Source organism: Oscarella lobularis, chromosome 1 (assembly GCF_947507565.1).
Source record: "Oscarella lobularis chromosome 1, ooOscLobu1.1, whole genome shotgun sequence".
Taxonomy (NCBI): Eukaryota; Metazoa; Porifera; class Homoscleromorpha; order Homosclerophorida; family Oscarellidae; genus Oscarella; species Oscarella lobularis.
Window position 1 is genome coordinate 6,845,062 of NC_089175.1, and position 21,839 is coordinate 6,866,900.

General features: G+C 42.4%; 8 protein-coding genes and 2 long non-coding RNA genes across 14 annotated transcripts; 5 read left to right on the top strand and 5 right to left on the bottom strand.

Moving 5' to 3' along the window:
- Positions 1-168: 168 nt before the first annotated feature.
- On the bottom strand, positions 169-1,587 carry LOC136199387 (uncharacterized). The gene is made up of 3 exons (XM_065989561.1): positions 1,241-1,587; positions 1,075-1,181; positions 169-1,027 (listed from the first exon to the last, which is right to left on the bottom strand). Exons 1-3 carry the CDS (start codon positions 1,527-1,529, stop codon positions 209-211), a joined length of 1,215 nt encoding a protein of 404 aa, XP_065845633.1. The 5' UTR covers positions 1,530-1,587; the 3' UTR covers positions 169-208.
- A 416-nt stretch (positions 1,588-2,003) lies between these two features.
- Positions 2,004-3,918, bottom strand: LOC136199391 (ribosomal RNA processing protein 1 homolog A-like). Its single transcript, XM_065989565.1, has 12 exons — positions 3,761-3,918; positions 3,634-3,713; positions 3,511-3,568; positions 3,374-3,459; positions 3,265-3,326; positions 3,143-3,203; positions 3,024-3,095; positions 2,901-2,965; positions 2,777-2,852; positions 2,624-2,721; positions 2,272-2,567; positions 2,004-2,224 (listed from the first exon to the last, which is right to left on the bottom strand). The coding sequence occupies exons 1-12, from the start codon at positions 3,882-3,884 to the stop codon at positions 2,076-2,078; spliced, it is 1,227 nt and encodes a 408-aa protein (XP_065845637.1). The 5' UTR covers positions 3,885-3,918; the 3' UTR covers positions 2,004-2,075.
- Positions 3,919-4,001: 83 nt separating this feature from the next.
- Positions 4,002-6,113, top strand: LOC136199390 (dual specificity mitogen-activated protein kinase kinase 7-like). Its single transcript, XM_065989564.1, has 10 exons — positions 4,002-4,299; positions 4,493-4,607; positions 4,657-4,723; positions 4,778-4,891; positions 4,941-5,057; positions 5,108-5,267; positions 5,324-5,451; positions 5,508-5,585; positions 5,637-5,779; positions 5,839-6,113. Exons 1-10 carry the CDS (start codon positions 4,077-4,079, stop codon positions 5,963-5,965), a joined length of 1,272 nt encoding a protein of 423 aa, XP_065845636.1. The 5' UTR covers positions 4,002-4,076; the 3' UTR covers positions 5,966-6,113.
- LOC136199386 (coiled-coil domain-containing protein 191-like) lies at positions 6,028-9,097 on the bottom strand. The gene is made up of 9 exons (XM_065989560.1): positions 8,980-9,097; positions 8,895-8,930; positions 8,773-8,845; positions 8,055-8,719; positions 7,349-7,984; positions 6,941-7,297; positions 6,515-6,811; positions 6,314-6,468; positions 6,028-6,255 (listed from the first exon to the last, which is right to left on the bottom strand). The coding sequence occupies exons 1-9, from the start codon at positions 9,031-9,033 to the stop codon at positions 6,114-6,116; spliced, it is 2,415 nt and encodes an 804-aa protein (XP_065845632.1). The 5' UTR covers positions 9,034-9,097; the 3' UTR covers positions 6,028-6,113.
- A 3-nt stretch (positions 9,098-9,100) lies between these two features.
- LOC136199392 (cation channel sperm-associated protein 3-like) lies at positions 9,101-12,367 on the top strand. Of its 3 annotated transcripts, none has more exons than XM_065989566.1 (9): positions 9,101-9,160; positions 10,271-10,633; positions 10,696-10,788; positions 10,840-11,146; positions 11,225-11,463; positions 11,518-11,649; positions 11,704-11,769; positions 11,833-11,895; positions 11,946-12,367. In XM_065989566.1, exons 2-9 carry the CDS (start codon positions 10,631-10,633, stop codon positions 12,165-12,167), a joined length of 1,125 nt encoding a protein of 374 aa, XP_065845638.1. In that variant the 5' UTR covers positions 9,101-9,160; positions 10,271-10,630; the 3' UTR covers positions 12,168-12,367. The 3 variants fall into 3 exon arrangements, with proteins under 3 accessions (XP_065845638.1, XP_065845641.1, XP_065845640.1); XM_065989569.1 differs by having other exon boundaries at positions 10,271-10,591; positions 10,648-10,788; XM_065989568.1 differs by having other exon boundaries at positions 9,107-10,633.
- LOC136199393 (uncharacterized) lies at positions 9,134-10,605 on the bottom strand. Its single transcript, XM_065989570.1, has 9 exons — positions 10,401-10,605; positions 10,237-10,350; positions 10,012-10,178; positions 9,923-9,948; positions 9,791-9,870; positions 9,661-9,744; positions 9,510-9,605; positions 9,316-9,448; positions 9,134-9,257 (listed from the first exon to the last, which is right to left on the bottom strand). Exons 1-9 carry the CDS (start codon positions 10,584-10,586, stop codon positions 9,178-9,180), a joined length of 966 nt encoding a protein of 321 aa, XP_065845642.1. The 5' UTR covers positions 10,587-10,605; the 3' UTR covers positions 9,134-9,177.
- LOC136199396 (uncharacterized) lies at positions 11,796-12,760 on the bottom strand. The gene is made up of 2 exons (XR_010673056.1): positions 12,071-12,760; positions 11,796-12,019 (listed from the first exon to the last, which is right to left on the bottom strand). It is a non-coding gene; the product is annotated as an uncharacterized lncRNA (long non-coding RNA).
- Positions 12,761-14,097: 1,337 nt separating this feature from the next.
- Positions 14,098-15,232, top strand: LOC136199394 (cation channel sperm-associated protein 3-like). 2 transcript variants are annotated; one of them, XM_065989572.1, is made up of 6 exons: positions 14,098-14,250; positions 14,317-14,501; positions 14,557-14,688; positions 14,743-14,808; positions 14,867-14,929; positions 14,981-15,232. In XM_065989572.1, the coding sequence occupies exons 2-6, from the start codon at positions 14,388-14,390 to the stop codon at positions 15,224-15,226; spliced, it is 621 nt and encodes a 206-aa protein (XP_065845644.1). In that variant the 5' UTR covers positions 14,098-14,250; positions 14,317-14,387; the 3' UTR covers positions 15,227-15,232. The 2 variants fall into 2 exon arrangements, with proteins under 2 accessions (XP_065845644.1, XP_065845643.1); XM_065989571.1 differs by having other exon boundaries at positions 14,327-14,501.
- A 177-nt stretch (positions 15,233-15,409) lies between these two features.
- On the top strand, positions 15,410-17,072 carry LOC136199388 (uncharacterized). 2 transcript variants are annotated; one of them, XM_065989562.1, is made up of 3 exons: positions 15,410-15,759; positions 15,811-15,929; positions 16,211-17,072. In XM_065989562.1, the coding sequence occupies exons 1-3, from the start codon at positions 15,417-15,419 to the stop codon at positions 17,027-17,029; spliced, it is 1,281 nt and encodes a 426-aa protein (XP_065845634.1). In that variant the 5' UTR covers positions 15,410-15,416; the 3' UTR covers positions 17,030-17,072. The 2 variants fall into 2 exon arrangements, with proteins under 2 accessions (XP_065845634.1, XP_065845635.1); XM_065989563.1 differs by having other exon boundaries at positions 15,410-15,753.
- Positions 17,073-18,790: 1,718 nt separating this feature from the next.
- On the top strand, positions 18,791-20,810 carry LOC136185652 (uncharacterized). Its single transcript, XR_010669591.1, has 4 exons — positions 18,791-19,061; positions 19,129-19,203; positions 19,266-19,336; positions 19,408-20,810. It is a non-coding gene; the product is annotated as an uncharacterized lncRNA (long non-coding RNA).
- Positions 20,811-21,839: the final 1,029 nt, after the last annotated feature.

A 21,839-nucleotide genomic window follows, 5' to 3' on the forward strand; every position in this document is an offset into this window, starting at 1 on the left:
ATGCTCAGAACTCCAATTTTCTATCATCCAACGATTTTTCTTTTCTTCTTTTTTCAGGCGATTTCCGCAATCTCTTCTCTACGCTGGAAAAATGTTTTATGATCAATCAAAGCGTCTTTCAAGAGATTGAAAGATTTTTGGTGCAAAGGAGAATTGATTGGTGAGAAGTCGACAAAAAGAGAATTTTTATTGGGACCCAAAAACACATTTACATTTTTAAACATTCAACTGAGTTCCCTGCACTCAATGCTCCCCCCACTACAATCAATTGATTGTCTTTTGTTGTACATGCACCATGTAAGTCTCGTCCCTCATTCATTGATGGCAATGGAAGCCAATCCCCAGACAATTCGTCATACATTTCAACACAATTGCTCTCCTTCCATCCTCCTGTTGCGACGAGTTTCCCATTCCATGATGACAATTCACACAATTCCTCTGTAGTTGGTTTGATATCAATCCAGTCTTGTTTCTCCATTGAGAAACATTCAACTGAATTCCCCGCCCACAACGCTCCTCCAACAAACATTTTATCATCAATCACAGCCAATGAACAGTACCACCGTTTATTCTTCAGTTTCTTTATTGGTTCCCATTCTCCCTTATTAATATCAAAACAATCAACTCGATCACTCCACGCCCCTCCCACAAGATAAATGTTCCCATTGTGTCCAATTGCTGATCTGTATTCGAGTTGATATTCATCTGGTATTTTAGTTAATAATTCCAAATTTCTCGTTTCACTTTTCCATTCATAAATACTTGAACATCGATACTCCTCATTGATATCCATGACATATCCTTTCCCTTCACATTCAAAGACACTCCATATCTCATAAATCCCCGGCAGATGATGCTCCTCTCCCTCCCACGCTCCCTTCTTCAACTGAAACATTCTATCCTCAGAACCAACATGTAGCATTCCATTGATTTCAGCCACACGTCCAAATGGATAACAATAATCAATGGGCATGTTTGGTATGTTTGTCTCCCATTTGAGACTAGGATTTCCCATCGAAGGTCCAATCTAAATTCATTCAATAATTTGTATTCTCATTTTTTCACTAAAATCACCTTTTTTCTCAATCCAATATTAGTCATTTCCGATTTCGCCAGTTTCTTCTCCAATTCTTGGAAGCGCCGCTTTTCTCTCTTCTCCTCTTCTCCCACCAACGATCTTCCTTCTCATTTCAAAATAATAAATCTCAAAAATCCCGTAATTGTCCCCGTATTCGCTCACCTTGTTCGCAAAGCGCTTTGACGACATGTTCCTGTCCTTCGGTCTCACGCAGAATCGTCATAAATTGATCGTAAGACGTCGGTCCTTTTCGGGGCAAAATCTCGCTGAGAAGCTTGCGCGATTGCCCTTGTGATGGCGAAATCGTGAGAAGCAATTGATACTCTTCGTTGTCAACGAGTTTTTCGCGATAGAGACGATCGAGGAAGGAGATGGGATTGAGAACTCGGACTAGATCGTCGAATTGGGGTCGAACAATTGAATCCCATCGTTTGTCGATCAACGAAGACATTTGGGGCCGAAAGAGAGACGACAGTGAGCGCGAAGACGGCGGAGAGAACAATGAGGAGAAGTCGGGAAAACAATGAATCATAAAGGGCGGGTGAGAAGAGTTCGGGTTCGGGGAAAATCCCCACAAGAGTAGTCCCCCAACGAAAACGTGGATAATCTGCTACGATTTCTAATCTGTTATGGGGTTTGGGCACATTTTTGACTTGAGGATGTGACGTCAGGATGAAATGAGTCATTTTTGGACGTCAAATCATCGTTTCAGGTAAATTCCTTAGACTCCCTCCCACATCCCAATTACGTGGGAAGTACACATGTATTCATCCACACAGGATGACTTAGTTCCACCTTTCATTATAAAGCTGAGGGGAAAAGAGGGAAACACACGCTTTATTCATTCCTCAACGTATCAGAGAGCAATCTAAAGAAGAGATGTACGCCTCTAGGGACTCGATCACGTGCAGTTGTTAGCCAATGATGAACGAAGGTAATCATTTATTAATTAGAACATGATCATCTCAAAGAAGCAAAAAATAATTGCAAGTGTAGATCAATCTAATTTAGCATTGAGTCTTGCTCTAATTCGTCGTCTTCTTTTCTCAAGTGGACTCAAAGGACCAGGATCCTTATTCTTCAGCAAACTTTTGCCTGGACTGAGCGTCGAAACGACGAATTTCTTTTTTCCAATCGGCTCATAGGCTATGGGAATAATTAAATAAATTATTTAATTATCTAGATCAATTTACCTTTATAATGTTTTCCAGAAAATCGAATTATTCTCTTCTTTTTCAAAACGGGTGTCTTTGACGATTTCTTTTTTCGTCCATCAACACTTATAGAATCGAAATTGAGTTTCATTTGTGGAGAAGGGAGAGGAGACGAAGATGAGGCTTGAAGTCGTTTTGAACGACGATAATTGACCGAAATGTCATCATCCACAGTAGCACTATCACCACTTCCGGGAACGTCACTATTATGACGACGCTTCTTGGCTGGACTCTCAATCACTACTACGTCATCAGGAGTAATTTGGGTGAGAAACCTTCAAAGGAAAATTCACGTCACCATATATATGTAATTAGGTATTTATTAATTTACATTTCCCTGAGAGCGTACAATGCTCTTCTGTTCTTGGCACGTGTCAGCGTATCAGCTGCTACAGTGAATAAATTCTCAGCTATAAGACTGAAATCAATCTACACAGTCCATAAGCATAGTTAAAAATATTTTAATTAGTATTGAATTATTAACCTGTAGTGGAACATCTTCGGACAATTCAAGCAATGGCTTGAAAATACAATCACATATATTGTCCAATAACGCAGCCCTAGCGAATCGTTAAAAATTAATTATTAATTAAATTCTGAACTCTTACGATTGGCAGTTAGCAGCTAATACGTAAATAGGTTGAAGAAGAACATTAAATAAATCGAAGGTCAACTAGAAAAAATTCAAATCTTACATTTTTAGAACACGAAAAGAAAAAGGAATGTTTTACTTTTGAATCAGCTACGCTTAGTAGTTCCCCTAGAAATTTATCAGCAACATGCAGAGAAATTCCCAATGAAACCTCAAGGAAAAAATTGAATAGTTATTTATTTTTTATTTTCTATTTACAAATTGAGCTTTGACATTGAGTGGACCATCAGCAAGAAAAGTTGCAAAAGAATCACATAACCTATAGCCCAAACATGATTATTAATTAATTAATTTAGAAATTATTGATTATGTAGTCTTGCCCTTGATCCCATTCATGTTTCTTAAGAAAGCAAAACGATTCTCTCAAGAAAATAGACATGAGCTAAATTCAAATTCTCAAAAATTGAACAAACATTTTTTAAATTAAACCATGTAAAATTTGTCAATTCGAAGTCGATCAATTCCCGTCCATTCTCGCTGCATCGTCAAAAAAAATGTTTTGATAAATTGAAAACCTGAATAAGGAAGTCAAACGATTTTTTCATCGTCTAATGTACTCTTCTCACTCTGTTCACTATCGTGGAAAGTGTAGATGAGATTAGCGAGCTGATTGGCTAATTGTTCCTGAAAAGATTAAATTATAGTGATATAGTGTATTTTCCCTATTTAGTCGAAATTAGACTCTGAACCTGAACGGACGGCTTGTCAGACATCCACATGGAGTAAAAGAGGCCTTTCCACACTCGCATCATGTCCATTTCGTCGAATCCTGGATAGACGATACGTCAAAATCCTATTTTCACGCGTTAGCCTTACCTGGTGGCTTCGAGCTTTGAAAGGCGAGCCATTCGTTCAACTTCTTCAACGCTCGATCGCGTTTCGTCTTGTTGGGATCGGCCAAACGGCGCGCAAAGTCAATTTCCTTTCGGTCTTTATCCATCTTAGCGCGCTCGTCCGTACGTAACAGAACGAAGGCGTTCTACGTCACTGAACACGTCACGCGAAAATGATCACATGAAAAATACCTACGACGTCATCGTCCCAGAATAGCGAAACCCGTATGGGAGAGACGATAGGCTAAAGGGACTGTTATGCCATCTCATCGTCGCTGCTGCTCCCACCCGCCCCAACGATGTCCGATCCCACGCTCGATCTAAAAGCCCTGCGAAAGAAAACCCAACGGCTATCGTTCGAGCTCGGCTCGCTGAGCCTGAGCCCGGGCGCGAGTCCGAGCAGCGTCGCGAGCCCGAGCAGCGCGCCCGTCTCGCCGTCGACGCGCCGACCGCTCCAACCGCTTCTCATACCGAAATTCGGCTCGCCCGTCGCCTCGCGAAAGCATTCGGCTCAAACGCGAGGTATCGGCTAATTGAATTAAGTCGCGTATACGCGGAAATGACGAAGAAGGGAATCCCAAAACGAACGTTCTTGTCTTCCCTTCTCCCCCCATGGGACGATTTCGCTTTCTCCCGCACGTGACGTCACAAAAGCGATATATAAAAACCCTCATGTGTTATTTTCGTTGTTATGTGTGTGGGTGTGGTCGGTTAGGTATTCCGGGACTTTTGCGACGCTCTCCCACGCCTCAATCGTACGTGGGTAGTGCGGGTAGCAGTGCCGCTTCGTCGGAGACGGAGAGTCCGGCCGATACGACTCGAGTCGACGGGTATGAATATTTCATTATATATAATGCATCAATAATAATTAATTATTAGCGTCACTGTTGATCCTCAAATTGAGCGTATGCTCAAAACGACGGGAGTTCTGAAGATCTACGCTAAGGTTTGATTATATATTATGAATTATTTAGTATATAATTGGTGTACGTGTTTTTAGGAGTATCCCGGAAACGAGAAGGATCTTCAGATGGTGAGTCGTATTGGACACGGAACGAGTGGTCAAGTCGCCAAAATGAAACACGTGCCAAGTGGCATGATAATGGCTGTAAAGGTAAATAAATAATTAATTTTATATGTTTCATTATTCAATGAGTTTATAGACGATGAATCGAAGTCACGATCGCGAAGAACAGAAGCGCGTTCTCATGGATCTCTTCGTCATGACGACGCATCTATGTCCATACATAGTTACGTGTTATGGATGCATTATAACGGATGTAATTTCATAACCTAATACATGTACATGTACTTATTCATTTCCCTTTAGGATGAGGTCTATATTTGTATGGAATTGATGGGCTGTTGCGTCGATAAGCTCATGAAGAAAACGGGCAAAGCGATACCGGAGGACATCATAGGAAAGATATCCGTCTCCGTAATCAAAGCGCTTAATTATCTAAAAGAAAAACACAACATTATACACAGAGGTACATTGTAATAATAATATTTATACGCACCTGTATCATGAACACATCTGGTTTAGATATTAAGCCTTCGAATATTTTACTCGATTCTGCTGGAAACGTCAAGCTGTGCGACTTTGGCATTAGTGGACGTCTAGTCGATTCTAAAGCCAAGACTAGAGCTGCGGGATCAGCTGCATATATGGCAGTACGAATGGATATAAAATTAATAAACGATAAATATAATACCACGTGGTTTATTAGCCTGAGAGGATTGCACCGGATACGGCTCAACTGGGATATGACATTAGAGCTGACATATGGAGTTTTGGAATCACCATGGTATCAAATTGAAAAATCAATGAATAATTTTAAATTAAATTAATCAATTAGGTTGAAATGGCAACGGGATCTTTTCCCTATAAAGATTGCAAAAAGGAATTCGACGTTTTAACAAAAATCATGATGGACCCCTCTCCTCAAATTCCAAGAGACAAAAAATTTTCAATCAACTTCCAAGACTTCGTATCTCAATGGTAAAGACTTTCTAAAAAATAATTTAAATAATTTATTCATTTATTTATTTATTTTTCAGTCTAATCAAAGATTTGGAGAAGCGACCTCGCTACAAGCAACTTCTAGAACATCCCTTCATCAAGTGGTTCGAAGTGAAACATGTCAACGTTTCTCAGTGGTATTCCACACTGCCCTCCTTCGATTAGTATTATATAATTATTTACTATGCCGCTCACGTGACCCCTCCCCTTCCCTTTCCCTCCCTCTATACGTCTCTTTCGTTTTATTAAAAAAATGTTTCTTTACGTTGAACGATACAGTGAACAAATAAAAAGAAATTATTTATTATTATTATTATAGGCGGGTTGGTTCGAAGTCGGGCAGCCAATCGGCGACTTTTCTTCGTAGAATTGCTCGTCGTTTTTCCGCTTGTTTTTCTCGTTTCGACCAGGGAACGAAATCGATCCACTTACGAATAGAGACGCGTTTCAAAGATCTACACACATATAAAGAAGTCAAGTAAAAAAATTAGATAAATAATTTTAATTATTTACTTTGCATAGAAGTCTTGAGCTCTCTCTTCCTTTCGCATCGCTTCCACGTGTTCGCTTGCAACAAAATATTGCCACACGTGTAAATATTTTCGCTTGAGTCCCTCCTCGCAATGTCGATCGGCCGCCGCCTCCAAACCAAATTCAATAGTCATATACTAAGTAAATAAATTAATTAATTAATTAATATTTTATTGGTCTTACTTCTATCCAGAGTTTAAAATATCTTTTTAATAGGATATCTTTGAAGAGGCTATCTGCTTCTCTTTCTCTTTTTTCTGCATCCGCGCGCGCTACGCGTTGCCATGGCAAGAAGCATTTTCCGAGAAGAAGACGTCTGCTACAATCGATTGCCTTTGTTTCGTTTTCGCGTCTCAATTCAATTAAGCGTTTCCATGGGAGCAAACCACGACGTTTCATCAAGGTGAGTTGATAGTGTTCTTCGGCTCGGCCTACCTGTCTGGCTAATAATTCAAGTCTCTTCTGTTTCTCTTCTTCCCTCTGGAAAAATAAATAAAATCCATTATAATTATAATTATTACAATTATTATAATTAATAATTATTATTATTATAATTTTAACTATTATAATTATTATTATTATTACTATTAGAGGAGTTTTTTCTTATACCTGTTTAGCTAGTTTTCTCTCCTCTCTTCTCTTCTCAATTTTCTCCATTTTTTCCTCCTCCTCTTTGCGTCTTCTCTCCTCTTCCTCTTCCTTCATTCTCGCCAGTTTCTCCTCCTCCGCTTGCCTCATCTTTTCCACGCGCGCTTCGCGTCGTTCAGCTATGAGCGCCGCCCTTTCCTCCATCCCCTTGGGCCCACTGGGCCTCACAGGTAAAGAGGCCCCCCTTTCGCCCCCACTCCGCGCCACCCTCTTGGGACCAGCAAGCACGCGTTCGAGAGTAGGAACGCGCGGTAAAAGAGGAAAGGCAGGACGCACAAAGGACGGCTGCTTAGGAGGAGGAGCATCCTCCAACTCAGCCTAAGAAGAAAACCTATAAGGGAAAAGGACATAATAGTCTTCCTTCCTTACAATACGTTCCCTTGCCAACTTGGTAGTAACTAAAGTCACGGAAGTAGTCTTATCTTTCTTAGGAACTCTCTTCACTGAGTCATCCATCTCAGTCTCTGTAATCTCCTTATTATTTTGAACTCTCGCCTGTTCATTTCCTTTAGAGGAAAGAGGCAGCTCCTTCTCATTGATTTGTAGTTTAGGAACCAATGCAATATTTTCTCTTCCCTCCTCTTCACCCTCACTTTCAGAACTATTATAATTACTAATACTACTAATGGCTTCTTTCTTCTCTTTCTTTTTGAAGAGTTTTCCTTCCGCTGCTGCCGCTAATAAATTCGCCATTTTCTTACGATGAATTTCGACGATTTTCTTCATTTCTTTCTTCTCCTTTCGCTTCTCGTTCCACCGCGCCCACGCTTCGAAACATTTCGCGAGAATTCGACGTCGATTGTGCGCGATTGCCGTTTGCATTCGCCGAATTTGTGACGTCATATCGCGCGTTTCTTTATCTTCGCGTTGCGATTGGGAAAAACGACGCCACGCCGTCCACGCGCGCGCAAGGGAACGCCAATCGGATAGCGCGCGTGCACGACCGAATTGAAGACGACGTTTAATTACGAGGGAATACCAAGAGGAGAAGGAAGATTTGAGAAGCTAATTAATATATGTATGTGATTGGGTCACGTGACTAGATTAATTATTGATTTTTCTTCTCTCTTCTTACCTTTAGGTTGTGTTTTTCTTCGTTGAGTTTCGCTTCTTCGAGTTGTTCCATGAGGATTCGTTTCGTTTCGTTTTGGCGTTGGCGTTCGTCGCGTCGATTTTCTTCTCGCTTGGCTCGCTCTATGGCTTCTCTTCTTCGTCTTTCGATTGCTTCCGATTCTCTTTTCTTTCTTAGTCTTTCTAATTCGTCTGTTTGGCTTCTTTTCTCTACTTTTAATTCTCTTCTTAGTCTCTCTACTTCTCGCTCCACTAACGCCTCTTCGCGTTTCACTGCCGCCATCTTATCCTCGTCCTCTCGCTTCAACATCAATTCCGCTTTGATTCGCAATTCCTTTTTCGACGCGTTCTCCTCCAAACGCTTTCTTCTCATCTTCTCTCTCTCCTCTCTCCTCTCCTTCACCTGTTTATGTCTCATCTCCATGGTAACAACCGGATCCGGTTTTCTCTTCGACGTCGAAGCCGGTCGATGATTCTTCACCATCGTTTCTATGGGAACAGAACGCATACGGGACAAAACACTTTCGACCGTGACGTCATCCTGGTCGTCGTAATGATTATTCGGTTTCCATGACGACGCACATTGCCATGGTAATTCAACTTCGTCGTCGTCATCATCCGGGATGTTTGCTGCCTTTTTCGCCATCCAAGCCGATAGAAGTTCATTGGCTTTGCGAACGCGCGCGCGTTAGCGTTGTTGCGAGCAACGAGACTTCGCTTACCTTCTCTATGCGAATCGTCGTCTTCTGCTTCGATTTGACGACGAGACGAGTCTCCAGCGGCAATTTCGACATCCTAAACGATCGTTTATCGTTCGAGGCGACGGCTGGGGTTCGTTTCTTACGCGTATCCAAGCTCTGACGTCACCGACTCCGTAGCCCTGTCGCTAAAATCGTCAAAACGCCACCGTCGTCGTTCGAGTGACCTACCCTTGATGAAATTCGGTTCGACGACTTCCATGTGTAGCCGACGGGATCGGACATTCGTCCCTAGCAGCTGAATTCGCGATTCGAACGACTGTCTCCCGCTCGATTAGCGCACGTTATCGAACTCTCTTCGCTCGTCGACGAAGGCTTATCGACGTCAGTTTTCGGCTTTATTCGAATGCAGGTACTTAGATATATACATTACTTCTTCGTTTCCGCCTCCCACTTGAGCAATCGACTAAAGAGCTTCAGAATCTCTCTTTCGTCGAGTTGATATAAGTCTAAGAAATATATTTTTCGTAAGGTATAATAGTATATAGGTAGTTTAAAATAGCTTACCTGCGAATTCGAGGTCTTCTGTCGAAATTTGAAGAATTTTCATAAATTTCAAAACAGCATGCCAATTATCAGACATTTGTAGTGAAGTGATTGGCTTAGGCGAGTGAATGGGAGCAGCCTGACCACTCACTTTCTAGTCGTAGAGAGAGTAAAAGTTAGACAACTGTAGTATAGATTATTGACCCTTAGATTACCTCCATGACTTTGAGTATAGGAATAGCACCTCTTATATCCTCATCAAGGTTTTTAGTCTCAGTATCCAATTGCTCGTTTAACCAAGTCAAATACATCTAAAGGGATAATTTTAGTTACTAGTAGGATAATTCGTATCTAAAACTCTTGTACCAGTTTTTCCGTATGTGCTGATAGTTTAAAACTCTTTTGACGCCTGTCGAATTTCTTCGTTTTCGACTCGGGATTATCTTCGAGCTAATTACGAATTAATTTACGTCATATCTTAACATACGGTATGTACCTCTTCTTCGAAATTTCCCACGGCTTCGAGTATGGCTATTTTCGACTCGCGAAATTTCTTTTCCATTTTCGTTCTTTGTTCTATATATAATCAAATAGTTTCTTTAATAATTTTAATAGACATAGAACCCACCTTTGGCTGCAGCCACAGTCTCAGGCCTAAATCATAATTAATTATTAATTACATATACATATAGACTCCCGTAATTAATCTATATATACTCTTCGATTGCTAGCTGATTAATCTCCGCTGCTAAATCCATCGCGATCTCTTCCTCTTTCTTTTCTTTCTTGTCCTTTGTCGAACTCGCTAGCCACACCTGTTCATAGCCACCCCTTCTATCTCTAGACGGCTTTGATATGTCTCTCTTGGGACAATGACTTCCCAACTAATAAATAACAAAGTCTCATTATCTATTGATATTATTATGATCTATGACGATGAACCCATATTGGATTATCTTTGTGACGTTTTTTATAGAATCCAATCATGTCTTCAATAGACGAAAAATTTGGTCCGTTATCGAGATGGTACAAGGACGAATCGTCGTCATACGTTATCTGGAATTTGCACAATATAATTAATTAAATTGACGTCATATCGTTTCTGCCTGAGATATTTTGAAATTGACTACTTTTCCTTCCGAGCAAAGTGAGAGCACCAATGAGCCCGGCATTCGTTGAGATTCCCTTATGAGAAAGAGTCCTTCCTTGAGACCGAGTCGCATCAAACGACCCTCCGTCTCTTCGCGGCTTATGGAGCCGTGGAACCAGGGAAACGCCTTGAAGCTTTCCATTTAGGGTGGAGTTATTGTGTGTGGGTGTAAATGGATCACGTGAGATGGTAAATTTCATTAGGTTTATATACGTTGCTAACGTGTTACCCGGCTCCCGTATGTGAAGTAGGATTCATTCATGGAAGCTAATGCGAGCGACGAATCGCCGACTAAACGACGTCCAGATGAGCGACTACACAATATAATTCAATATGTAACGTCAGTAAGTCAATATTCGTACAAATGACGTCAAAAACGAATCTTTTCTTATTAGAGTTCAGCTTTCAATGGATTCATCATGTTTATTATATTTCTCAATGCTATTACGATTGCCTTGGAGACGAGCAGCTCTCTCAAGGACTCCAATCCCAAAGTCTTCAAAATCATCGACATTCTATTTTTTGCTATCTACTCACTCGAATTCCTACTCAAAGTCTATGCAGAGCCAAAGAACTATTGGAAAAACCCTTATAATCTATTCGACTTATCCATACTCATTCTTCTAATGGTACAAGTGATATTAGATGAAGTGAGACCTGATCAAGAAGAACAAAGTCTAGACGCACTAAAAGTAGTCAAAGGTAAAGAACTCTTTATTTATTTATTATGTCTATAGTGTTTGCAGTATTTCCTTATTAATTTTTTATTTATTTTATTAGCTTTGCGTGCTCTTCGTGCTCTTCGTTCTATTTCGTTTATTCGTGGCCTTCAAGTTCTCGTTAGTGCGCTCATATCGACGTTTCGTACGGCTGTTGTGGATTTGATTTTGCTGCTTTTGCTCATCATGTTTCTTTTCGCTGTCATGGGATTCTATTTCTTTGGATACGATGAGACGGGTGATAAGAAGAATTGGGGAAACTTGGGTCAAAGCATGCTCAGTTTATTCACTCTTGTTACAGTAAAAAAATAAAAATAATTATTTATATAGTGACGTTATTATTGGCTGCTCTAGGTTGATGGTTGGACGGATATACAGGATTCATTAGACGAGAAAATTTCACCCTACACTCGTTTCTTTACGACAGCCTTTATTTTTCTTGGGCACTTCATATTCACTAATCTCTTCATAGCAGTTGTCATCAGTGTAAGCAAAATTCTCTTGGATCTATATACCCTATGTCGATTTTTTCTTCTTTAGAATATACACACAACTACGAGTCGATTTGAGGAGGAGAGACGTCAAGAGCGCATAGCTGTGCTAGAGGTGAGCCTACCCCATCTCAAGTCAAATAAAGAAGAACTATTGTTTAATTAATTAATTATCAAGGAAAAGAAGCATTATCTTAGAAAGAGACAGCATGACGAAGTCGTCAAGCTCATGGAAAAACAGGTCACAGTAAAATATCTCTATAAAACTATTGATTTTTATTTTATTTTTAGAAAGCTGGTCACTATGCCAATTTTGCTGACATGACCAAAGGCTTTCGAGAGTCATTACGTCACGACGAAATCGTCTGTGCAACGGACGTTAGTGCAAATGTTCAGTGGATCGAAACGTTTCTCACTTCACTAGACCACCACGAGAATTCAATGTATCGATGCCAAATGCTTCATTTCGAGATCGCCAACACATTGAAAGCTCTAAAAGAAAGCATTCAATGATGTCACATCCGGACATAAGTCAGATCCAGTCAGAAAACGTCCATATGAGGGTAGTTATAGATAATATATGAGAGACGGATAAGGAGACCCTACGTTTGGGAACAGGGGCTTGGCCCCCCGCGTGTGTTCGTTTCTCCTGTGCACTTGCCAATTATCGCTGTGAAAGATCGAAGCGATGAGTGGAGGTAAAGGTTATCAGATTAGTATGACGTAACTAGTTTTTACTCCTAACATGATACATCTCTTACCTGTATTCTGGGTTCCTTTACATGAATCCTGATTTGATTCATAGTCGTAGGGTGGAAATTCATGACAAGATGTCTGGCACCGGTTTCCTTTGCCATCTATGAAGAACAGACGAGCGAATCACGGGGCATACTTGACGATGAACAGTTGATTGTCGTCGGAGGTGCTCCGCTTGAACAACTCAGCATGGACATTCTTCTTAATTAATAGTTTTTATTACATCTTTGCACAGAAACACCCTCTCTGCCATCTCGCGCAGTGTCTGTCTGCTGGATCGATAAGATGACCTTCTTTCTGGGGAAAAAGGTGTGAGTGAAAGTTGTTGGAAAAAGTTCTTCTGTACATGATTACATTTGTAAAGATTCAACTGAATACTCAGTACCCCATCCCCCCACTACAATTAACTTATCGTCTTTTGTTGCGCATGTACCATGTCCTTCACGTCCCTCATTCATTGATGGCAACGGAAGCCAATCCCCAGACAATTCATCGTACAATTCAACACACTTGCTCTTTTTATAAACTTCTTCCCATCCTCCTGTTGCGACGAGTTTCCCATTCCATGATGACAATTCACACCGTTCCTTTGTAGTTGCTTTTATATCAATCCAGTCTTGTTTCTCCATTGAAAAACATTCAACTGATTTCCCCTCCCCCGTACCTCCTCCAACAAACATTTTATCCTCAATCACAGCCAATGAACACCAAGTCCGTCTATTCTTCATTTTCTTTATTGGTTCCCATTCTCTCCTATTAATATCAAAACAATCAACTCGATCACTCTCGTCTCCTCCCACAAGATAAATCTTCCTTTTGTGCCCAATTGCTGATCTGTACTCTAATTGACATTGCAGTGGTATTTTAATTAATGTCTCCAAATATCTAGTTTCACTTTTCCATTCATAAAGAGTCTTGCATGTAAAGTTGGTGGCTCGGTCCATGACATAGCCTTTCCCTTCACATTCAAAAACACTCTCTATATCAAAACCCAAGTCTTGATTCTCTCCCTTCCACGCTCCCTCTTTCAACTGGAACATTCTATGAAACCGACCAACATGTAGCATTCCATTGATTTCAGCCACACGTCCGAATGCTCTACAATCAATGGGCATGTTTGGCTTTGCCATTTGACACGACTCCTGATCGAACATCCAATCTAAATGTATTCATTTTGAAACTCCAAATTCTACTCTTTACACACGCCCCACCTTAGTTCTGAGACAAACGTTCGTCACCTTCTCTTTCTTCAATTCTCTTTCCAATTCCTTGATTTTTTCACTTTCCACCCGGCGCTCCACACGCTCATCGCGTTCACTTTCCTCTTCGGTGGTTTTCATTATTCGTTGTGCGACGTGTTCCTGTCCTTCGGTTTGACTCAAAACGTTCAAAAATCGATCAAACGAGTCAGGTCCTTTTCTTGGTAAAATTGAAAGAAGAAGCATTCGCGATCGCTCGACATTGTCGTACATTGGAAGAGAGAGCTTCTCAAACTCTTGAACAGTGATAAGAGAGGCGGCGATTAGGCCATCGATAAGAGAGAGAGGAAGCAGAATCTCGACAAGAGCCGGAAGAATGGGAAACACGCGCTTCCTCCATCTTTCATCCATTCTAATTCAGCAGAGAGCGAGAAAAACAAAGGCAAGCTGTTTGGGGACTCCAAATGATGCCCGTATGTGCAGAAAGACTTCACGACACCGTACCGATTTTTCGGCCGCTTGGCACATGTGACGCGAGCTCAGCGCTCCAAAACTTTACAACCGCGTGTCCAGAAGCTAACACGAGTGAAGAATCGCCGAAAAGGCGACGTCCACATGAGCGACCACACAAGTCAATCTTTGTAAATGATTAGCTTTGCGTGCTCTTCGTGCTCTTCGTTCTATTTCGTTTATTCGTGATCTTCAAGTTCTCGTTAGTGCACTCATATCGACGTTTCGTACGGCTGTTGTGGATTTGATTTTGCTGCTTTTGCTCATCATGTTTCTGTTTGCTGTCATGGGATTCTATTTCTTTGGATACGATGAGACAGGCGATAAGAAAAATTGGAGAAACTTGGGTCAAAGCATGCTCAGTTTATTCACTCTTGTTACAGTAAGAAAATAAAAATAATGATCTATATAGTGACGTTTTTTATTGGCTGCTCTAGGTTGATGGTTGGACGGATATACAGGATTCATTAGACGAGAAAATTTCACCCTACACTCGTTTCTTTACGACAGCCTTTATTTTTCTTGGGCACTTCATATTCACTAATCTCTTCATAGCAGTCGTCATCAGTGTAAGCAAAATTCTCTTAGATCTGTATATCCTATGTCGATTTTTTCTTCTTCAGAATATACACACAACTACGAGTCGATTTGAGGAGGAGAGACGTCAAGAGCGCATAGCTGTGCTAGAGGTGAGCCAACCCATCTCAAGTCAAATAAAGAAGAACTATTGTTTAATTAATTATCAAGGAAAAGAAGCATTATCTTAGAAAGAGACAGCATGACGAAGTCGTCAAGCTCATGGAAAAACAGGTCACAGTAAAATATCTCTATAAAACTATTGATTTTTATTTTTATTTTTAGAAAGCTGGTCACTATGCCAATTTCGCTGACATGACCAAAGGCTTTCGAGAGTCATTACGTCACGACGAAATCGTCTGTGCAACGGACGTTAGTGCAAATGTTCAGTGGATTGAAACGTTTCTCACTTCACTAGACCACCACGAGAATTCAATGTATCGATGCCAAATGCTTCATTTCGAGATTGCCAACACATTGAAAGCTCTAATGACGTCACATCCTACCATGAGTCATCAAACTTCCATATAGGGGTTGTATAGAAAGCATTCAATCAGAGCCCTATATATAGGGCTCTGCATTCAATGACGCAACATCATGACATCATCAAACTTCTATATAAGGGTTTTATATGTAACTGAACTAAATAACACGTGATCTAGATGCAAACCGCGGGCATTTGGCTCGTTGCCCGCGTTCACGTCGTCTCCTCGTCTTTTCCATGGACGAGAGATGGCGAACGCGCGTCCAAGCGCGTCTCCCCGCTCTCGTGCAAGTCCTCGATCCGATGGCGCTTCACGATCGCCTCTACGCCGCGTCGCTCGTCTCGAAAGAGGAATACGATTGGCTGTGCGATCGTTCGACGTCGCGAGAGGACAAATCGCGTCGACTTCTCGTCGACATTCTGCCGCGCAAAGGACGCACGTCGTACGAGAAGTTCGTCAGTCTTATCGGACAAACCGAAGGGCAAAGTCACATTATAAGCGCAATATTGCAGCCAGATACGAAAACAAAAGGAGTCCCCACGAAAGCCGCAATTGACGTGGGAGGTTACGACAGTAAGGGTGGGTGGGGGAGTCAAACATTCTCCGTATATTTTCTACATCTGAATTTAGATGAGCGAGCTCGCGCTTGCGCAAGAGAAAAAGTTCACATTTCGATGAAAATGAAAATGAAAGAACTGGAAGCGTCTCTTGCTCAATTGCGAATGACCGTTCTTGGGTTGAGAAATAAGGTAAGGAAGAGGGGGGAGGGGCAGTTGATGTCTTTGGCGCGTGACTGGACTCCCTTTGACACGTGTCTGTCTCGTGACATCATCAACCCCCAGAGCAATTGCTGTATATATAAGACTCCAGCCCAGAGCCTTAATAATTGATGTTATATATACATTATATTATAGGTGTACTGTATATATAAGGCTCTGCATCAACACGTGACATTTAGTTTCCATATCAGTACAGAAAAAACATTACGTTTGAGAATACCAATCTTTGAAGTCATTAGGGCTGCATTTAGATTGGTTGGGATTGTGGACAGTGGGAAAGGATGACTCCGAGCATACCGGCATTTGATTCGTGCTTTCCACTTGGATGCGTCGCCGAAATCGACGGGATAATTCACGTCGGTTGGGAGGATACCATGTATTGGCTAAAAAATGGACAATGGAGAAGCCGAATCCTCGGCTTCATGATCGGAAGCGTCTTCGAATGCGACGGCAAAGGCTACGTCATGGACGTCGGAAGAGCGTGTCCTCTAGTGTGGGGCGAATGCCGAAAGATCTACGAATGGAAAAACGAAACGACGAAACTCGTCACTCAAATTGACGGTCAATACCAAATGAAATATCGATCAGCAATCGGACACAAGGAAAAAATTTACCTCGTCGGAGGAAAAGAAGAAAATGAAGCGTGCGATTCCATCGATTGTTTTGACGTCGCGAAAAGAGAATGGGAAGAGACAAGATTGAATATGAAGAAAAGCCGGAAGTGGTGCTCCCTGGCCGTCGTCGACGACAAACTTTTTTTCGGAGGCGGGAAAGGGAGCAATGAAGTCGAATGCCTGTCGATTGGCGAAGAGAAATGGATTCAAGTGGGAGCCACAACCGAAGAAAATTGCCGTTTATCGTCGTGGAATGGAAAGATCGTTGCGACGGGGGGAGGTAGGGGTAGTCGTAGGGTAGAAATGTATGACGAGAGGTCTGGCACTTGGCTTCCTTTGCCGTCCATGAATCACGCTCGAGTGAATCACGGTGCGTGTTCGACGAAGGACAATCGATTGGTTGTCGTCGGAGGCGGGGCTTCACTCGAAAAGCTTTGCATAGATTACGCTTATTAGTTATTTTTTATTACATAGGATAAATATATAGATTATCACGTGATCGCTTTATACGTACAGGATCGCCTCCAGTGCGACTGTCGAGTTCATTGAAGGCCGTGATCAAGACGCAAGACGAATGTGGAGCGTGGCTTCCATGACCTTTCATGACCTTTCATGACCTTCCATGATACAAGATATGTCATCTGCGTGGACTTAACTCCTGCAACCTACGTTGATTGGACGTACGACGCGTCTGTTGCACGCATAACAGCGCCGTGTCTGATTGATTGATTGACACAGATAGGCTTTTTGATATCCTAAAAGAGCAGGTGTCCCTGAATAATACATAGGTCACTAGTCAATGATTTCTGCACCCTGTCATCCATCACGTCGTCAAAGCTTAGATCAATGATAAGATGAGATGCACTTGATTCCTTTTCTTCTTTTGTCATTCGTCTCTCAATTAGATCTAAGAGGGAGCGTCATTCATTCGTTTGGTGTAGTGCATAGGCTTCATGACGGCTCGGTTTTCCTTCTGCTATTCGTCTCGCATTGGGGGCTTTCATCTTTTCCTTTGGCGTTGCTTTTCGTCGTTTCTTTGCCCTCAGCCATCGTTCCTGCCTTATCAAGCGCTTTATTTCACTTTTAGACACTGGCTTCGTAGGAATGGAACCAGTGTCTTCGTCCATGGGGGCGAATTCGACGACTTTTTGGCACACCATGGGCACAGCCTTAGGACCTAGAGTCGTTCCGGTACTTTCGGACAACATGTAGTTCGGACAGTTCTTGTATGCGTTGAAGACGGTAGATCCAAACCGCTTTTGGCTGATCTTCTTCCTTGTTCCGTTAGAGATTACTCACCAAAGTTTCGGCTGGATCGAAAGAGCCATCGCCAGATGACACGCTATTATTCGAGCAAGGTCAGTGACACGTACTTTTTCGGACACCCACATGCGATACGGACAGAGCGATTTTCTTCAAGATAATCACGAGTCAATAGGGAAAGTTATATACCGTTGGAAAGCTCTTTCTTTGCTCTTTCATCCTATATTAATTATTTAATTAAATTTGTGACGAGTTCCTCGAACGAGGTCCCATCTCGATTTTACTTTATCAAAGTCCTACCTAGTAGTTCTTGATTTACGTCGCCGTATTAGTTGATCCAAATTTGCACGATTTTCGGACGAATCAAGACGAAGAATAGTGTTACCGTGCGCTAAACGAACATGTGACTCGACGTCTTCGGCTCATTCTTGAGAATCGCGTTGTCGCATTGGTCAGAAATGTTTCCCGTAGCACTTTAGACCTATTTGGGAGTAGAATTCCCTCGTTTAGAAAAGCGAGCACACCCAGCTCACGCGATTTCACACTCGCGGGTTCACGTGCAGCAGTTTGGCCTACACACCATTTCACACTTCCTTATATGGTCTGATTACTTTGTTGGACGCGTCGACGTCTGTCGCTGCGGACCACGTACGGACGAAAGCAGGGCGTTCTGTACGCGCGCGGCGCGTGATTTTAATTCGAATGCACTGCGACGCGCAATCGCGAAACGGCGATCGCGTGGATGCCACGTACGAGCGAGCGCGCGAGCACGCGAGCTCTCGCTGATTAGTTTTCACACGTCAAATGTTCGCACGATCTAATTTCCGCTAAATTGTGATAAGAGCGTCTGCGATCTGGTCTGAGCCCGAGAACCGACGAAACGCAGTGTCGCGGCTCGAGAATCGACGATAGCGAACGCTCTATCGACGAACTGTGTCCGATTGCAGCGGATGCAGACCGAGGGGATGACGAATTCGCCATCACGTGAGTGGTTCACACTCCGGAAGATGCTGTCACCATCTCGTATTCGCTCATAAACATCGACCGCTCTCAATCTGTGCGTCATTCTCGGCTGAAGCGCAGAACGGGACGGACGGTCTGGTCCGCTCCCTCGCAAAAGGCGCCACGCAGCTTTTTTCCTTCGCGGGGCAGCCGAGAAGAGGCTTACCGCCGCGAGGCGGGCCTCCGAAGCCCACGATCAAGGAAGGGACAGCGGAGCCGACCGGTAAGTGAAGCTAGATTACGCGATTTTGTAAACTAACCTAGCTAATTGTGTGCTTTCTCTTTTGCAGCGAGTCCCACATGCAGTTCGCGAAGGACTGCGCCCCGGCGAAGGAGGAGAACGGCGCCGCGTGGCACGCGTGTCGGTAAGTCGATCGCGTCGCGTCGCGTTTAGATCCAATCGACTACTAATAATCGTGTTTTTTAGGTCGTAGCGCTGTGCGGACGATCGACGCGCCACGGACGTACGGACACCGCATTCCTCATCGCTCGTCGTTCGTAAGTTGATACATACATCGCGCGACGGATCGAAGGTGTCAAATCTAATTATTATTCTCTTCTTCCGACAGCTGTCAAAGACTGGGCCCACGGCCGAAGCGGAAGTGACGAAGTAGATGTAGACGAAAAGGTAGCAAGGGAAGACTCATCGTTTCAGGTTCTTCTTCGTAGTTACGGGTCCCCTGTGGTGTAGGCGCACACATAAGGGCGGGGTTCTCTGTCGCGACGCATTCTAAGCGAATTGCACGTTGCCGCCGTCGGAGGGCCCGAGTCGTAGCGCATCAGGGGGCGGGAGGGCGCTCGTGTGCCTGACGGCGGCGGTTAACAGCATGACGCTTAATCCTCGCACTCTTACCACATGTACGCCAAATATTTGTCCCCGCGCACATGTACGTCTCCGTGAAAATTTACTAATCACTTCAAAAATCTAAACACATGTAAATATTCACAATGATGTGCGTGGCAGAGAACGTAGTGGGGACTGCATTATTGATCTGCGCCGGCGCGCAGCTTACCTTTGCGTATGCATAACTACGATAGTCATGCACGGGTCCACGCATCCCTTGCATTAAGGTTTAGGGCGGCTGTCAGTAGGTAGGGCGTTTTCCAATTTGCTCTAAGGTGAGAGAGCAGGAGATAGGTTGTAGTTTAGTTAGGCCTGACCCCTGTAGCTGGCAGCCGCCACACATATTAGACCATTTTTCCGTGGATTTCTGAGGTAATCTAGGTTGATTGTAGAATATAGGATAATTATCTAGGTCAATGGATTAACGAGGTAATCTAGGTTTTAATTGTTTAAACCACGTACCTAATCCATATTTTAGGTCAATGGATTTACGAGGTACTCTAGGTTTTAATTGTTTAAACCACGTACCTAATCCGGCCTTTAGGTTTTAATTACGTACCTAATTTTCATTTTAGGGTAAAATTGTATCTAATCCGTCTTTTAGGTATTTAATTAAACCACGTGACTAATCCGTTTTTTAGAAAAGTAGTGTACTAAGTTTTTAGACTAGGAACGTAGTGTACTAGGTTTCCATTTCCAATTTTAACAAGGTACTCTAGGTTTTAATAGTTTAAACCACGTGACTAATCCGAATTTTAGGAATTAGAGAAATCAGTGTACTAGGTTATTAGAGTAGGGACGTAATATACTAGGTCTCCATTTCCAATTTTAATGAGGTACTCTAGGTTTTAATCGTTTAAGCCACGTGACTAATCCGACTTTTAGGAAAGTAATGTACTAGGTTTTTAGAGTAGGTGGCGTAATGTACTAGGTTTCCATTTCCAATTTAATGAGGTACTCTAGGTTTTAATCGTTTAAGCCACGTGACTAATCCGACTTTTAGGAAAGTAATGTACTAGGTTTTTAGAATAGGGACGTAATATACTAGATTTTCATTCCCAATTTTAATGAGGTACTCTAGCTTTAATAGTTTAAACCACGTGACTAATCCGACTTTTAGGAAAGTAATGTACTAGGTTTTTAGAATAGGGACGTAATGTACTAGATTTTCATTCCCTATTTTAATGAGGTACTCTAGCTTTAATACTTTAAACCACGTGACTAATCCGACTTTTAGGAAAGTAATGTACTAGGTTTTTAGAGTAGGACGTAATGTACTAGATTTCCAATTCCAACATTTACGATTTACACTAGGTTTTAATTCTACCACATTACTAGGTCTTATTTTAGGAACCTCAAGCAATATGTCCACTTCTAGGTATTCTAGGTAACTAAATCTTCTGACTGAATTGCCATTGAAAACATTAATGTACTAGGTCTTTCCGTAATATAGTAGGTCTTCATTTAGGTCCAATGGATTGTGAGATACTATAGGTGAAGATTCTTTTAGATATGCCACAAAACTAATCCGTCTTTTGGAGAAGTACTCTATCTTTTGTGATATGTGTGTCTTGTTTCGTGTTGTCAAACGTAGGGGATGGGATAGGGAAACAGTTGGGGGTGGAAATGGGGAGGGGGAAGGACGGGAGGTTTGGGTTGGTGGGGTGGGAAGGAAGGAAGGGAGGGGGAGGAGGAACGGAGTAAAAATACGGGGGGTTTAGTTTAAGTAGTCATACGGTAGTTAATTAACTAAATAAATTATTAAATGAATATATAAAAGGGCCCACTTCTCACTTCCTTTCCCTTTGGCACTACGGTAGAGTGTCGTAGCTATACTCATATTTACTTGGTACGGTGTTGGTGCACCGACTCCCTTTCCCCGTCTCGTTTTATTTGTGCACTTCCCTGTTGGAGCGTCACGGTGCGATGCGGTCAGTTCTTTTTCTATATCCCTTGTCAGTTCTTCAACACTGCACGGTCTAGTCTACAGTATCATCCGTATCCCTTTCCCGCGGGGAAATGTTACGGTTAGGGCTAGGTTTTTGCTTTCCCCGGTGGGAACTGTCAGCTCTTCAGCACGTGTCGGTAAGCAGCCCTAATTCCTTTTCCGGTCTAAATATTTCTAGTTGCTGCTGATGAAGATTCGTCAACAGGTTT